Raw genomic sequence first — 17,425 nt, 5'->3', positions numbered from 1 at the left:
GGTGTGAAAGAACAACATAATCAATCATCGCTACTCCAGGACCATAAGTCATGATGTTGGAGAAACTTTATACAGGCAGGTAAACTAAGTTTGTTGCTCTTTATTTCATGCAGAAGATCTTTCACTGTATGAGCATTGTTTTATGGAAACGTTCCTTATTTATCCTCCTCTGCTTCATTACGTGCGGTGAGGCATGGAGAAGACTTAATTGTACATGATAATTTTCAATATAAAAGCTGTGCATTTGCACAGATGTACAGCTATGTTGTATAAGGAAATTGTTAGGACTAAATGCAATTTTAACTTCCCTTCCCATTTACCTAAATCTAATGACAGAAGCAGTGACAGGAGAAGGTTTAATGCTTAGAGGAACTGCAGGAAAACAGTATTGTCCTTATTCTTTAAGACATACAGAATGGTGTACAAGTGAAACTGTATCTAATTCATGAAACTTGTGGTTTCACCACAATTTATGAATTCTCTTGAGCTGCTTGGACAGGAGCTCCCTTGCACTAGTCCTTTATTCACATATGTCTTATGTATAGGATATACCCAATTTTAGTCTAATATAAATTATTTTCTTCAAACACTTTAATTTATGCAGGCTACATACTTAACACTCAGTGAACACTTACTTTTCCAGCCTTCTGTTGCCCCGTCCCAACTTTTTTGAGATGCATCGCGGTCATCCAATTCAAAATTACGTTTTTTTTTTTGTTGTTTTTTTTTTTTGTGTTTTTTTTGATCTACTCAGCTTAAATCTTTGATTTGGTTTTCTATGTTCTATTGTGAATAACATATGGGTTCATTAGATTTGCAAATCACTGCATTCTGTTTTTATTTACATTTTACACAGCGTCCCAACTTTTTTTTTGGAATTGGGGTTGTATTTAGAGTTAATGGTTCCAAAACAGCAGATTAGAATTTCTGCGATTTCCAGTGTACAAATTTAACCTCCAAAAAATTGGAAGATAATGCTACAAGCAGAATTATTAAAGCACCATGTAATGGTGCATAATGTCAGTTCATTGTTAAATAATGTAAAATGATATATATAAATGATGTATAAGAAATATTTTTTCATCAATTTAATAAGTTGGACTGAAAGCACAAGATGAATTCACTCTTACCCAGGTCCGATATGCCGGAATGCAGCTTTCTGAGCGTGGACTGTAGGCTACTGGGGTATGATGTCACTTTGGAGGCATCAAGCACAAAGAGGACACAGTGAATCTGCTCATTCAGAGTGGGATTTTCTATGTAGCCACTTACTGCATCAGTGACTGTAACACCTCTCTGGAACTGGAGCCAAAAACAAAGTATTTAGTGCCATATACAGTAAGTTCCCATTTGACAGACATTTGAGACCAAATGTTTATGTACACCTAGGCTAATGATATTCAGTCTCAGTTTTTCACAGCTTCACATTTTCATGTTATCAACATTTCTTTTGGAGTGTCCACTTTGTTCATAGCAGAGTTCATTTTGAAACAATCTACTAAAAACAGGTTTATTTTAATTCACTATATAAGAATTGCAGTGGTACTGATTTGATTGGCCAGTTGTTACAATTAGGAGTTAATTAAGAATGTAGCAGAGGCTGTGTTTTAGAGCCAGGGCCTTTTTTGGCCTTGATTGGGAAATCCAAGCAATTATCATGAAAGGTGGACTGAGACAGGTGCAGCTGCAGTTAAGAGTATTTAATGTGAGCAGTGCATGTTCTGGGGAGTGTAGTCTGGGCTTGCCATGTTTGGAGACTACGGTCTGTTCTGGGAAGTAGAGTTTGTGGTTTGCATAGACCTGGCAGAGCCCCCCAACCATCGCTGCACCGCTATGTTGAGTGGGGTAGGCAGGCGTCACATTAATGGCCAATGGCCCTGGGATAACTGATTTCTGGCAGGAGATATTGAATGTGGATGCTACACGGCAGTGTCATGGCAGACAGAGGTGGCAGGGTGGTCTGGTCCACCTGTTTGAGCCGCTGGTGGGTGCACTCCAATACCTCTGCACTCCTTCAAACCAGTCATCCATGGCCGGTGAGTCAGTGGGGCTGGCATTCCAGGGGATAAGTGGAGGCTGGTACCCGAGCACACACTGAACCCGCGTCAGCTGGCTGGACCATTTGCCATCATAGACAAAAAAACGAATTCCCAAGTTTATCAAGATATCCTAGAGGATAATATCAGGGTGGCTGCATGCCAGCTAAAGCTCAGTGTAAGTTGTGTGATGCAGCAGGAAAATTATCTTAAATATTGAAGTAAATCCACTACAGAATGACTTCAGAAAAATATAAATCCACCTTTTGGAATGACTCAGTCGATCCTAGAGCTTAACCCCTTAGAGATTCTGTGGAATGACGCTTGGTTGAGGTTATTGCTGCCAAAGGAGGATCGACCAGCTATTAATTCCAAGTATTCACTTGTAAGGTCTGGAAGACACACTAACGGTGCTGCTGAATGTATTATAAATTGGTATGGGAATGGTGCTGATGCAAAGCATTATAGTGATTTTTGCCCTAATAGAGGTAATATTAAAAAGCCTACCTACACAATTTTCAAAAGCAGTACCTTGTATCCTTCTGGGACGTGGCCTTTGATGACAGCCAGTGCATCAGTGTAAGAGAGACCAGTAGAGTCGTCGTCTCCTATAGCCTTCACATCACAGAAGCTCAGAGCACTCTGAGGACCTCGCAGTTTTGTACGAATACCATAAGTTGTCACCTACGTGAAAAAAAAGTTGGGTAACACAGAGCAAGGAAGAGACAGTTTTTCCACTTCTATCCTGCTCTTCATTGACCATTAATTTTTTAATTTTTAATTTTTAAGTTGATTTAAATAATATGATATGATAGCCACTAAGAACATATATCTTTATGATAAATATACAGGATCAGTGGAATGCTGTATACAGGAGCAACACTGAACATTGCTATGGCTGAAATCTGAAATATATATTAAGCACAACCTCACCTAAGTCTGAATACAATCCTAATTATTGCTATCTATATTATATATTATAATAAATATACAACATAGATATCATGGGAATGCTGTATACAAGAGCAGCATTGAGAATTGCTATGACCTTCTGGGTGAACCCCTCCACTGATGTGCCGATGTGGGGCAGATGTACGATGCGCTTGTACATTGTGGATCTGAGAGAGTTGATGAAGCTGGACTTCCCAGAACCCACTGGGCCCAAGAATAAAGCCTTCACCCGGGGTAGAGACTCTAACAACATCTTGTAAGAGGCAAAATCCTCCCTTAGATTCTCTCTTGTCCTAAACAACATAGATAATAACAGTGCAGTCAATTAATTATGATATAAAATATATAGATTTATTCACCTTAACAATAATGAGGAAAAATTAATATGTGTAAAATATAGCACATGCCATTTATTGTTTATTTTTAGATCATACAAGCCTCTGTGTATGAGCTGTTACTATTGAAATGATATCATGGTGATAAACCTAAGGTTTATGTACTATATGAACTTTATGAACTACTGTAGCATAACAACTATGTTACAGTAAAATCAGTGAAACAACTCCAGATGGATCAGAAGTGAGAATTTAAGAATACTGTGGAATAAATAAAAGTAACATGTAAACACTTTAAGCTATCTATCTGTCTGTGTAACTACTGTGGATATAAAAAGTCTTGCTAAAATTGCAGGTTTTTATGATGTAAAAATAAAATGAAACCAGGATAAATCCTGTGTGGATTCATCACTGGACACCGTGAGACTTACGTATCATGCCAGACCACCTCTCTCCAAGGGTTGGGCAAAATATCACCTAAATCTAAGAGAGAAGCAAGAAGCAGACAGACATTCACATAAGCATCAGTCAAAATTGTAAGTTCATAGTTTGACGTTTGTGGTAGAATTTACCTTGGACACGGTGCAGCTCCACATCTTTGCAGAGTTGAACATCAACCTTCTGTTGACATATTCCTCTAAAGAATACCTCTGAGCAGTACCAGTAGTCTTGATCCAATGTTAAGCTTAAGTGTTTTTCAAAAGAGATAGAAAATGAACCTACACTAACTGTGATAGCTCTGGTACAGTTTAACTCTGGAAACCGGTCACTGTATGTATCCCTCAATTGAAATACAAACGCTTCTTCATCTGAGTATTCCTTTTCATACTTCAGAGATTTACTCATGAAAGCACCTCTGACGAACCCCGTCGACGGAAATACCATGAGCAAATATTTTCCATGTTTGTCAAACCTGTCGAGGAGCTGGCCAATATCGGCTCCATGATGACTGCTCTTATACACAAGATGAAAACAAACACGACTGGAGAATAATCCGTGTAGCTTCAGCTCGTTCTCAGCACTCAGGGAAGACACGATGGAAGCCATTGGGTTGATTATTCAGTGACATACGGATATAACAAGCAGGCTGTTATAACAAGGATGTGCGTCGCAGACAACCGTTGAAGCCAGTGAGAAATGAAACTGAAACAGCTGGAGCACTCTCAGCTTCTGATATCAGAGAGAACTGGCATGTAGCCCATAGCTCTCTGAAAAGCTTTGGGAGTAAACATGCCATGGACCTTATATACAAACAGGAAAGATCAGGATCTTTAATTTTTAAATATCAGATTTTAGACTGGTATAGAGTAGTATGCACTTTATAGTATTACATTAGTTTTTTTGTCCGTTCATGATTGTCTTGTGATGATGAAATACTGTGCCTCACATGGGCATACTGATAAAGTAAAGGGACTTTACTTCCTCACCCCAGAGGCAACAGAAATTATCAACAGATGATATTAATCTGTAGGTGCTTTTTCTCTGTTCAGGTTTGAGGGATATCAGTGGTATCTGTAAATATTCATTAAGTAGTGAGTTTGATTTCTTAAACAACTTTGGTTGAGGCAATACATAACATAACAAGATCAACAAAATGACATTCAACTTGGTCACAATTCAAATTTTATTTTGATGAAAGGATTAGCTTGAAGGGTGATCTGATCTATGATTGGCTAGTTTATTTACAATGTTGATCGTAACCACTAGTTTTCATTTAGCTTTAGTCTTTGCTTTTTTTGAGACAGTACGTTATGTATGGTCATATTTATGGTTATTGTTAGTTTTAGTATAAATTTACTAGAAAAAAGAAGACAGCACAATTTAGTCAACTAAAACTTAAAATTTTCCATTTGTAATCAAACATCCCAACATGTGCTTTCTAATTTTTTAAATCTTTCTTAAATAGACCCTCAAATAAAAGTCAGTTAATTTTATAAAAGTAAATTAATTTCAGTGACACTACAATTTCATTACCCCTAGGGGATAAAACATTTTATCTGAAAATAACATCACTGTAATCAAAAAGGTTGCTAATGTTACTAAACAGCTGAAGTATATGAAAGTAGCTTCTTCATATTACAAAGCTTTAACATTAGCATACATACTCCCATCAGAGGAAATATCCAGGGTCCATCTATCAGTGTGCAAAGGTACAAAGGTTTCCTCTCACCTTGTCTATTGCTACAAGTGGCCAAGAGCACCTCAATAATTGCATGCTCAGTTAATTCTCCTGTACAAGTGTCTTAGCAAAGTGAGTGCACAATGATGAGGAGGAAAAGTTTCACCCTTGCCCAATGAACCAGTTTTCAGATATGTTCATTTTGTTGTCACTCATTGAGGAAAATGTCATTAGATTCCGGCATATGTTTTGAGTAGAAGGGTGAATTGTTATAAGTTATCATTTAGTTTACATCATGGAAAAAGTCATCATTGGAAAAAACAACAACAACAACAACAACAACATTTTTGTAGCGTTGTTTTCTCATGGCTCCAGAGTTCATAGTTTGATCCTCAGCTTCTGTTACAATCTGTGTGGAGTTTCACCTGTTCGTCACATTTTTCTTCGTGGCAAGGTTCTCCAGCTGCCTCCCACTGTCCAAAAAACCTGCAGGTAGGTGAATTGGCAATCCTAGGTGTGAATGTGTGTATGCATGATGTCCTGCAATGGACTGGTGCCCCGTATCAGGTGAATACTCCCACTTTGCACTCAGTGGTACTGGGATAGGCTTTGGGTTCACCATTACACTGACCCCAACCTGAATGAATAAATGAATTAATCCATTGTATGGATGTTAGCATCAACTGCTCTGCTTGCATGTTGAATTAACTTGCATGTGTAAATTGAGACACACTGTACCCTAGTGTCTGCACCTCAGCATTTTGTAGATTGAGGGGCAGAGTACCCTAGTGTCTGTCTCTCAGCATTTGTAGAGTGATGGGAAGAGTACCCTAGTGTCCATGCCTCAGCATTTGTAGAGTGAGGGGCACAGTACCCTAGTGTCTGTGTCTCAGCATATATAGATTAAGGGGCACAGTACCCTAATGTCCGTGTCTCTGCATTTGTAGATTGAGGGCAGAGTACCCTAGTGTCTGCCCCTCACCAATTGTAGATTGAGGGGCACAGTACCCTAGTGTCCGCCCCTCACCAATTGTAGATTGAGGGGCACAGTACCCTAGTGTCCACTCCTCAGCATTTGTAGATTGAGAGGTACAGTATGCTAGTTTCCGCCCCTCACCATTTGTAGATTGAGGGACAGAGTACCTTATTGTCTGTGCCTCAGCATTTGTAGATTGAGGGGCACAGCACCCTTGTGTCCGCACCTCACCATTTGTTGGTTGAGGGGCAAAGTACCCTAGTGTCCACACCTCAGCATTTGTAGATTGAGGGGCAGAGTACCCTAGTATCTGTCCCTCAGCATTTGTAGATTGAGGGGCACTGTACCCTAATGTCCGTGCCTCAGCATTTGTAGATTGAGGGGCACAGTACCCTAGTGTCCGCCCCTCACCAATTGTAGATTGAGGGGCAGAGTACCCTAGTGTCCACTCCTCAGCATTTGTAGATTGAGAGGTACAGTACGCTAGTGTCCGCCCCTCACCATTTGCAGATTGAGGGACATAGTACCCTAGTGTCCGTGCCTCAGCATTTGTTGATTGAGGGGCACAGTACCCTTGTGTCCGCACCTCAGCAGTTGTAGATTGAGGGGCACAGTACCCTAGTGTCCGCACCTCACCATTTGTTGGTTGACGGGCACAGTACCCTAGTGTCCGCACCTCACCATTTGTTGGTTGACGGGCACAGTACCCTAGTGTCCGCACCTCACCATTTGTTGGTTGACGGGCACAGTACCCTAGTGTCCGCACCTCAGCATTTGTAGATTGAGGGGCAGAGTACCCTAGTGTCCCATCTCAACATTTGTTGGTTGACGGGCACAGTACCCTAGTGTCTGCACCTCACCATTTGTTGGTTGAAGGGCACAATACCCTCGTGTCCGCACCTCAGCATTTGTAGATTAAGGGGCACAATAACCTAGTGTCCACACCTCAGCATTTGTAGATTGAGGGGCAGAGTACACTAGTAGCCCACCTCAGCATTTGTAGGTTGAGGGGCAATGTATCCTAGTGTACCCACCCAGTAAAAAACAAGGTCCTAAATCAAAGGTAGGGGAAAGAGCAAAGAGGAAGAGTTGTAATTTAATATATACTTATATTATATTTAAGTATAATCTCAATTAAAATTAAAGCTAAAGTTACCTAAGTAACTCTATTTAATTCAGTTCAGTTTTATTTGTATAGCGCTTTTAACAATGTACATTGACCGAAAGCAGCTTTACAGAAATGCATAAATTGAGAATATAAATCTTAAATTTATGAATCTGTCCCTAATGATTAAGCCAGAGGCGACGGTGGCAAAGAAAAAATCCCTGAGACAAAACGAGGAAGAAACCTTGAGAGGAACCAGACTCAAAAGGGAACCCATCCTCATCTGACTGACAACAGATAGTATAATTATAAATAAGTCCCTTCTATGAATGTGCTACATGCTCAAATAGTACAGCTGTGTAACCAGGAAAATTCATTACAGTTTTTACATGAAGTCTGTTTCGTTGAATTTCTCCACTGTTCACTGATGGAGGCTTGAGTGCAAAATTGTTTGTGGTAATTGCAGTGCTGAGGCTATAATAGCAATTGTAGTCCTGGCCATCATAGCATAACTGTTCACTTGAATTGTAGTGGTATCATCCCCAGCAATCCCAGTGACCTCCAGGCCTGTACCACGTGGGGCCGTCCTCAGCAGCAGGACGTCACTTCCAACTGACGAGAACTCCAACCAGAAGTAGGGCATCAGGATGAATCAGGCAGGTCCGGAGAGCAGAAGGGGTCAGGATCACTGGTATCTCAGGAGTATCATGTGTAGCTCGACAGAAAGACAGAGGGAGAGATTATTATGGTTATTATGGTTATTAATATGGTTATTATCCTGTAATGGTTAAGGACAATGAACTTAGCATGAGTGCAAGCAGGGACTCTGGCAAGACTATGACAGCATAACTAAAGGGAGAGCCAGAAGGTAACACAGACATGAGCCACCACACCATCAACAAACCTGGGTGAATGCATGAAAGTGGGGGGAGACAGCATCCAAACATCCCAGTTCACCACAACACTCTATGCCTGTGAGCCTCTAGATCTGCCCCTGTACCTAAAGAAAAACTATTCACTATTCAAAAGCTTGACTAAACAGATATGTTTTTAGCCTGCACTGAAACTGTCTGAGTCCCGAACACAAATTGGAAGGCTGTTCCATAACTGTGGGGCCTTTTAGGAGAAAGTTCTTCCCCCTGCTGTAGCCTTCACTATTTGAGGTACCAACAAACAGCCTGCACCTTTTCATCGAAGTAGGCGTGGCGGTCATAAAAGACCAAACGTTAACTCGGGTACTGTGGTGCGAGACTATTAAGTGCTTTATAGGTCAATAGTAGTTTGTTTTTGTTTTTTTTTCAACTTCAACATGTTTCAGCTTTGGCACACAAAGAATTTTAGCCTCAACATACATTTTGTCACTTAATAAAGTCATAAGCTTTCTGAATTCAGAAGAATTTTTACATTTGCATATATTGAACCCCTGTCTTTGATGTAGCAAAGCTGCTTGTCATCCAGCCAATCCAAATGGGACCTGAGAAACACAAAATAATAAAGTTAAAATGTTTTAAATATCTTTTTTGTATCTTTAACATTCAATTTAAAAACTGTTTATGTTGGTTAACTAGCATGCTAACTGGCATTCTAGAACACATGATGTGATGGATAGCTAGCAAGCTAACTAGCATTTTACAACTTTCTACACAGATAATGAGAAGACTGTGCCTTTCGTTTGAGACTTTTCTTGAAGTATGTTGCCTAAAAATATCTATGAACTGGGTTACAAGCTAGAAGTTTTTTAAAAAAAATATATTATTAATTTTAGTAGACGTGCACTGTTAAAGGATTTCAAAATGACTACACATTGTCACAACATGATTGTTTTGATTGATCGCCATGTCTTCATCGTATTTCAGCCTGCTACACCAGTTTTATACCTGGTGCATAATGTAAAAAGAAACAAGTGAAATGTCATAACATGTCATGAGGGCTCAACCCTCATATTTAACAATCGTTTTCCCTTAATTACTTGATTCCTAAATTTGGCTGTTCATGTTAGAACATGCTTTTCAACCTGTCTCAGTACTGTGTTGAGACTAGCCTACTGGTTGCGGTTTAGAATAAGGCTTTTATGAAGTGCCTACAAAACAGTGTGTGAGCAGAAATACACCTAAGGGTTTTCATAGAAAGAACATATTGAAAGAGTTATTTTACCTTTCCATGTTAAATCACTTTAAAAATTGAATACACAGAGTCTACTGTATCGTGCCGCTGGACTATTTCCCCGAAGAAAAGACTAGTCACAGGAATCTAACTGGGCCGCACAGGTGCAGAAACCACAGAAAGAAAATTGCCGGTGGTGTAGAATATATATATTCAGGAGAAAAGTGGTAACATCTTCGATGATGTGGCGTAAGAAACAATCAGCCTCAGAGTTAAAGTCATAGTCTGATAAAGACATAATCTTACCATTAGATTGGGCCCGTATTCAAAGAAGTTAAAATAGTCTCCTAAGAGGCTATATCTTCTTTGCTGCTGAAACTTTGATCCATGCTGTCATCACATCCAGAATCGACTACTGCAACAGCATTCTCTATTACACATCATCCAAAATCTAAATAAATTCCAGTACATCCAGAACTCGTTCTCGGGACCATGTCACTCCTGCCCTCCAGAAGTTTCACTGGCTTCCTGCCCCACAATGGATTCAATTAAAAGTCCTTCTCTTCACTCACAAAGCTCTTCATAACCAGACCCCCTCCTACCTCACCGACTTGCTCCAATATTACTCTCTTTCCAAAGTCTCCATTCCTCTGATGCCAAATTCCTGTGTATAACACTCAGAACTAAGCACCAGAGTTGGGGCAATAGAGCATTCTCCATAGCTGCCCCCTCCCTCTGAAACCCTCTTCCTAAACACAACCGAGATCGTATCGATCTAGCCAAGTTCAAATCATTACTCAAATCTCACCTTTTCAGGACTGCTTTTAATGTTTGATTGATTCTGTATGTTATTGGTTTAAATGTGTTGTCTTTTGACTTTATGTGATTAATGCAGTATGGTTTTATTGTGTTGTCCTACGACTATAGATATTTTTTTTTTTTTACTTATTTAAAGCATCTTTGAGTATCTTGAAAAGCGTTCCATATATAAATTTTATTACTATTATTATTATTGGATCAAAGTTGACATTATTTATAGGCTGAGTTTTAAGATAAACACCTTCAATTCAGTCAAACAGGAAAATAATGATTAAAAACTCAATAATAATAATAATAATAGTAATAATTACTAGACATTTCCTGAAGAAAATGTGAGTGGTGCTTGCCGTGGCAAAATTTGGATCGGGCGCCAATACTTCCGAGAGCTGTCCGTGTAGGGCGCCAATACTTTCGAGAGCCATTCAGACAGGCCGCAAACACCGTTTAGAGCCGGCCGTGTATAACTGTCTTAGCGAAGTGAGTGCAACCCAAGCATTTAGTTTACCTCCTGGAGAAAAAAAAAAGTCACAGAAAAAAAGAACATGTTTGCCTTCTTTTGTTTTCTTCAACACAAGTAACAGTGTTAATGATTTTGTGTTTTGGGGAAACTTGAGTGGTTTGTGGGGCCGCGTGGTGCTGCACTGGGTAGTATTGCTGTCTCCATGGTTTATGGTTTGATCCTCAGCTTGGGTTACAGCATATGTGAACTTTAACCTGTTCTTCCTGTGTTTGTGTGGGTTTCCTCCAGGTTCTCCAGCTTCCTCCCACTGTCCAAAAATATGCAGGCAGGTGAATTAGCTATCCTATTTGTGAATGTGTGTGCGCATAGTGCCCTGCAATAGACTGGCACCCCATCTCAGGTGAATACTCCCACCTTGGACCTTGATAGGCTTCGGATCCACCATTACACTGTCCACAACCTGAATGAACGAATGAATCCATCGTAAGGATGTTAACATCAGCGGCTTTGCTTGCATATAGATGAATAAACGTGCATGCATTAAAATAAACATTTACGTTGCAGTGATGCTTAGTCTTGTTGCAAGAGTGGGTTAGTTAGCAAAGCACATCCAGTATATATTTTTTTAAAATGGTGGGCGGTATTGGGTGTATAGTGTAAGATAGGAGCCTGTTGTGGTCCCTACGTCACTGCAAATCATAAACAGAGTATAAAGGAACGATTCTGGGCTCTCTCCTGCCTAAATAATATAAACTATGAAGCAATAGTAAATATTAAAATATTAAAATGTCATACAGAAATATTAAAATAAGAAATAAAATGTCTACCACGAAATACAATAGAATATAACAGATATCAGAGGGGTTTTTTGTTTTGTATTTTTTATTTGGTTTTTATAATGTATTTACAGTGTTTGTTTTTTATTTGCACAGAATTTAAGAGCTGGTAATTGATAGATTTTGCATGCTGGTTCTCAGGTCTTGCATCAACTCTTGATCCGTGCGGTTAGACAGAACCCGCTGGTGTCCTGATATATTAAAGCATTTTGTTCCTGTGCCGAACTCAGGAATACCTACAAAAGTAAATTATTGTATTAAAAAAAGGTGTTCACTATATAGTGTATAGAGAACATTAGTACATTCAAATTAACTGTGAAAATTCACAATCAAATTAAGGTGTCATTAAAAATATATATATATAAAAAATCATACCGTGCTTATAGTCTTCTGCTTGGGTTGTGTTTACGTAGATGGCCGAGCAGATGTAAACATCTCTAATGTTGTAAAGCATTTCGACGTCAAGATACTGGAAAGGAATTCCTCGGGTGTTATCGTAGAGTATCCATATGCTGTCTGATAACTTAAAGCACATATACATGTGCTGATCTTTACCAACCAGCAAAACCTCGAGGTGAAATTTCCTATAAAGAGAGAAGACACTGTTTGTGAGACACAGATCATCGGTCTAAACAGTTGAACGTCAGACCTGGGGGTATTGCAGAAAGTAGGTTTAACAAACCTTAAACGCTTCTCTTTTTTTAAACCCTGTTTTACTCCCAACTTAGTCATTGTTATTTAATGTCCATTAGTTAGTTCTCTCTAATCATGCTCCTGTCTGTTAGATAATATGCCTACTGTATTAGGGATGTAACCAAATACAAATAGATCATTCATAATAAACAGATAATGTGTTCTAAACAGATAAATATGCAAACAGAGTGTACACAACTTTTTTTTTTTTTTTTTTTTCCACTGGACGCAACACATTTTTTCAGCGTTTTGGCGAGACTGTAATTGTTGTAATGGTCATGTCAATAAAGCTCATTTATTTAAAAAAAATAAATAAATAAAAAAGGTTTTGTAAGGTGGTTATGATTTTCATGTGGACACAAGTGAGTGGTCAGGTATGAAGCTAACATGACCGTGCGGCGCTGTGTGATGCATTTCAAATCTTCTTTCATTGATTCATTCTTTTCAAAAATCAAAAAGGTCATGTCAAAATCAAATTTAAACTAATCTCACTGTCAGCTACCACTGATACTACTACCACTAGTACTACTAATTTTAATATAGATTTACACTAGTACTAAAATTTGGCCATCCACATTTGCATATGAAGATATGTTCAAAATAAAACCACTGTAAACTATCAATAATGGCTAAGCATTAAACGGTAACTGTTATTGCCTTTCATTAATGACTATGTTTACATGGACAGCAATAATCTAATTATTGACCTGATATTGTGAATAAGGTGTCTACATTGCTTTTAGAATATTCCTTTCATGTTCCTGATTTACATGTTATAGAAAATAGATCGATTAAATGGCACACGTCGTTACACCCCCCCCCACCCACCCACCCCCAAATTGTTAGCAGCAATCGTTAATTGTTTTTTCTTCTTCCTCTCCTTCTTCTTCCTTTTCCTTCACTGAAATGTATCATGGGCCTGATTCACACAATGGTGGCACAATAGTGCAGGTTTTGTTTGTGGGTTTTTTTAGGTTTAGGTTTAGGTAAGCCACAAAATTCATTTAGCTGCTTTTGCATTGTGTGCAATTGTGCAGACCAAACCCTTTGTTACCCAGATGAGGACGGGTTCCCTTCCGAATCCGGTTCCTCTCGAGGTTTCTTCCTCCTATCATCTTAGGGAGTTTTTCCTCGCCACTGCCGCCACCGGCTCGCTCAATAGGGATAAATCCACACACTTAAAATCTCTATCCTGTGTTTATATGTTTCTGTAAAGCTGCTTTGAGACAATGTCCATTGCTAAAAGTGCTATACAAATCAAATTGAATAGAATTGAACTGAATAAGTCATAGAGACTAATGTAGACAATATTACATACATACTTCTGCTTGCTACTCAGGCAAATGTGATGGACCCAGTAAGCCTAATGGTACCACTATAGCACAACTTTCAATTTTCAGGCCATATCTTGAGAACCCTGTGGCCTAACGATAAAATTCCAAACCCATTTGTAATTTAGACCATTAGGCTCACATAGATTTTGTAGTAATTAGCATAATAAAACATTTTTAAAAAACTTTTGTGAACTAGGTTTTATGATGTGTCCGGTGTCAAACTGCTCAGAAGAGTGTGAACCTCAGTAATTATCATTAATATGCTCAGTACTGCAAGCAATATGTCCACCACATGCTAGTCACGCGTAGTTATCCGGAATCTTCTGTCTTTCTGTGCATGTCCTTTTTCACATTCCACCCTTGCTTTCTTATACTTGAGGCTGATGAATGGTTTCTGCTGCGTTACTCTCCCTCTGTATGCATGCTCGTTGATCGTTTGTGCATTAAGCTGTATCTGGTAATTCTCACTGATGTCTGAAGGAATCCTTGCTGCTGTTTTTCTTGATTTTACTCACAATTATTCCAACACAGTGTCTGTTTACATCAAAAAGTGCTTCATCTTTTAACTTTATTTATTTTATTTATTATTTTCTTTTACAATATATCCAACTGTGGAGGAAGGAAGATTTAGGTTTTTGCTGATCTGGGGAATAGAGTGGCCTTCTTTTTGCAACCAGATGAAGCTAGAATTTTTCTCAAAACCTACTTCCCTCTTCTTAGTCACCCCCCCAACCCCCCCCCCCCCCCCCCCCCCCCAATTGCTTAATTAACCAGCTGGTTCCCAGGCCATTTATAGTGGATGAATGTAGTCAATTACCTTCACTTTCATACAGGTGCCCTAGAGTAAACACACTAACTATGGATTAACAGAATAGGCTTAAGTGTCCAAATACTTTTTAACTAGTATATCTGTTATTTTTTATATTTTTACACACAGCTATCTAATTTTGGGAAATGTTTTGCTTGAAGAGTGTACTGGTCGTAGCACTCTCTCTTGAAAATAAATGCCACTTGGATCGACATGCAGTGAAATTCATACATTTCCAAGTGTACAAATACTTTTTTTATACTGTATGTAGATGTGGTGAGTAGTGATTGAAGTGGCTGGTGGCTGGTGAGGGAGGTTCGTACAAAGCAGTTCAGTATTGAGGGTCCTGACAGCTTGTGGAAAGAAGCTATTCTGGAATTTGGTGGACTTGGTCCGGGTGCGTTGTCCGATTCTGCCAGATGACAGAGGGATGAAGAGTTAATGGGAGATGTGTGAGGAGTTGACCACTATGCTGGTGAATTTACTGATGCTTGTGGTAGATGTCCTGTACTGGAAGCAGAGCGATTCCTATGATGTTCTCTGATGTCTTCACTATCCACTGCATCGAGGTACTGTTATCTGCAGAGCTACTTTATTATAGCATTTATTAAACTTAACAAAAACCTTTCACTAGATTCAGCAAAAATCAAGTAAACTTTTCTTTCCTATATTATGTATAGTTCAGTAAATCCTACTGAGCCCAGGAGGCATTTACAAGCAGTTCGACTTGAAACCACAAAATGAATAAAATGTCATATTATTATTTAAATGTAATGAGTACCTGGTGCTGAGCTTTAATGTAATTCTGCACATATACAAGTATACAGTAGAATGAAATATAATTCTCTAATGATAACTCTAATGCAATATTACAGGAAATGATAGTAAATAACCAGACATGTAGTGAGATTAGGAATTTACAGTGTAAATAGACAACTAACCCTGGTAAAAAAAAAAAAATAATAATACTTTATTGTATTTCAAATACATTTGCTTTTTCAATAGTACACTGCAAATATACTAACAAAGAATTGTACCATCTTTAATATATATGTATACACACACACATATATATATGTATATATATATATATATATATATATATACACACACATATATATATATATATATATATATATATATATATATATATATATATATATATATATTAACCTCATGCTTTTACCTATTTTCACAGTAAAACTTTAACACACTTTAAAATAAGTGTAATGTAGCACATTTTCTAAGAAATATATTTTAGAAAAAATATACTTAAAGTGAAAGGTCCATGTAATTTCTAAAGTGTACTTATTTGAAATTTATTTTTAAAATATATTTTAGGTATATTTTAAACTGTATGCTCAAAATTATCATTGTAACAATGCACTAAAAGCATATTTTAAAAATACATGATTTAATTTCCTGAAGTTGTAATCTATTTTAAGTTCAATTTGAGTGTAATTTTTAAGTTTACTTATTCATGCTTGAAATTCACTTCTTGGACATTTCTTTCAGAAAGTGTTAGAATGTATGACTAATGCGTTAAAAGTCCATTTTTAAACATATTTTAAAATAAAGTGTATGCAATGTACAAATGGCTATATAATTGTGATTTCAGTATAAGTATGTTTTATAAGTTTATACTGGCAGAGAAGGATCATGTTACAGTCGTACACACAAATCCATGCTAAACAATACAGCAACAGCACCCTTAAAATCTATCGGTACACTCAAGAAAATGCGAGTGTTCTACTGAACAGAAAGTGGCAGCTACTATATTATGATTTCACAAGTGGCAGTTCAACCACAATACAACAGGCAAGTAAACGTTTGCTATATCGCATGCAAAAAAAAATAATTGAAGTTCACTCACACTGCATTAACACATTAGAATCATAATCAGTGTTTAAAAAAATATATATATTTCATTATTATTTTTTTAGGGAGAAATAAAGCAGGCTTACTGAAAAACAATAACTGGAGAACATATGTACAGTTAAAAAAAAGTTGTTGTCAGCACATCATGGGTAAAGGACAGACATATGGAAGTTGTTTTGGCCTTGATATCTGTAAAGCTATAGAAGTAGCTCCCCGGGAATCAGTTTTTAATCCCTTTCAACCTTGTTTGGAAGTGGAATGACATACATTTTGTCCTTGGGCCCAACCATTACACATTTACATTTGAGTGATCAAGGATGCACAGCAAATACAGTATTGGTGTGAGACACTTCATGTATAAATGTAGAGGATATATCTAGCTGAACATCTCTACAAGCCTTTCCTCCACTCTTGGCAGGCTCTTTTACTAAAACACAGAATCCGTTTGTGGTGGATACAGAAGAGGCCCTATCCTCAGAGGTGAAAGCCACCATGGTCATAATATCATGGAATGTTCCATCACTTAGCTGTAGAACAGAATTATTTCTCTTTTTAAGAGTTGTGTTATTATAGGAATGATGAACACCACTGCTACAAATGAAACGGGCATGAAATAAACCTGAATAAACTGTGTCTCCTGTGAAATTTTCAATACCCATCCTCTGCAGCACAGATGTGCTACCTTTCTTTGGGCAGCCAAAACCTCTGACATTATCTTGAAACTATCCAGATCTACTTTGGAGTTTGTCAAATAATTTCCTTATTTTGTCAGTAGCATATGCCATTGTAGTTCATGTTCAGTTTTTGAGAAAATCGGCACCAAGTTCTGTGACCAATCAAGTGGTGTAGTTTTGTTGCTCACTTTAGTCAATCAGAGCTGCTGATGGTACTCGTTTGATGCTCCCTCGCTCGCTAGGTAAGGTTAACTGAGAAAACAGTGCCTGCTGAAGTCGTGTTATTTGGTGGTAAGTT

General features: G+C 38.1%; 1 protein-coding gene and 1 long non-coding RNA gene across 5 annotated transcripts in view; both read right to left on the bottom strand.

The window, feature by feature from the left end:
* LOC108262032 (interferon-induced protein 44) overlaps positions 1–17,425 on the bottom strand; it is a 49,176-nt gene that overhangs the window by 6,757 nt on the left and 24,994 nt on the right. Inside the window, exons 1-5 of one of the 4 annotated variants that reach the window (XM_053686521.1) lie at positions 3,895–4,472; positions 3,754–3,805; positions 3,085–3,280; positions 2,568–2,720; positions 1,131–1,302 (exon numbers count right to left, since the gene is read on the bottom strand). The exons of 2 other annotated variants lie outside the window; for them this stretch is intronic. In XM_053686521.1, coding sequence (XP_053542496.1) covers positions 1,131–1,302; positions 2,568–2,720; positions 3,085–3,280; positions 3,754–3,805; positions 3,895–4,369 — 1,048 coding nt within the window. In that variant the 5' untranslated portion in view covers positions 4,370–4,472. Of the gene's footprint in view, positions 1–1,130; positions 1,303–2,567; positions 2,721–3,084; positions 3,281–3,753; positions 3,806–3,894; positions 4,475–17,425 lie in introns of those variants that run through there. One more of the 4 variants, XM_053686519.1, reaches the window with a different exon arrangement.
* Positions 7,498–10,346, bottom strand: LOC128635164 (uncharacterized). The gene is made up of 3 exons (XR_008398055.1): positions 9,932–10,346; positions 8,927–8,996; positions 7,498–8,522 (listed from the first exon to the last, which is right to left on the bottom strand). It is a non-coding gene; the product is annotated as an uncharacterized LOC128635164 (long non-coding RNA).

Source organism: Ictalurus punctatus, chromosome 2, assembly GCF_001660625.3.
Source record: "Ictalurus punctatus breed USDA103 chromosome 2, Coco_2.0, whole genome shotgun sequence".
Classification (NCBI taxonomy): domain Eukaryota; kingdom Metazoa; phylum Chordata; class Actinopteri; order Siluriformes; family Ictaluridae; genus Ictalurus; species Ictalurus punctatus.
This window is presented reverse-complemented; position numbering and strand designations above follow the sequence as displayed.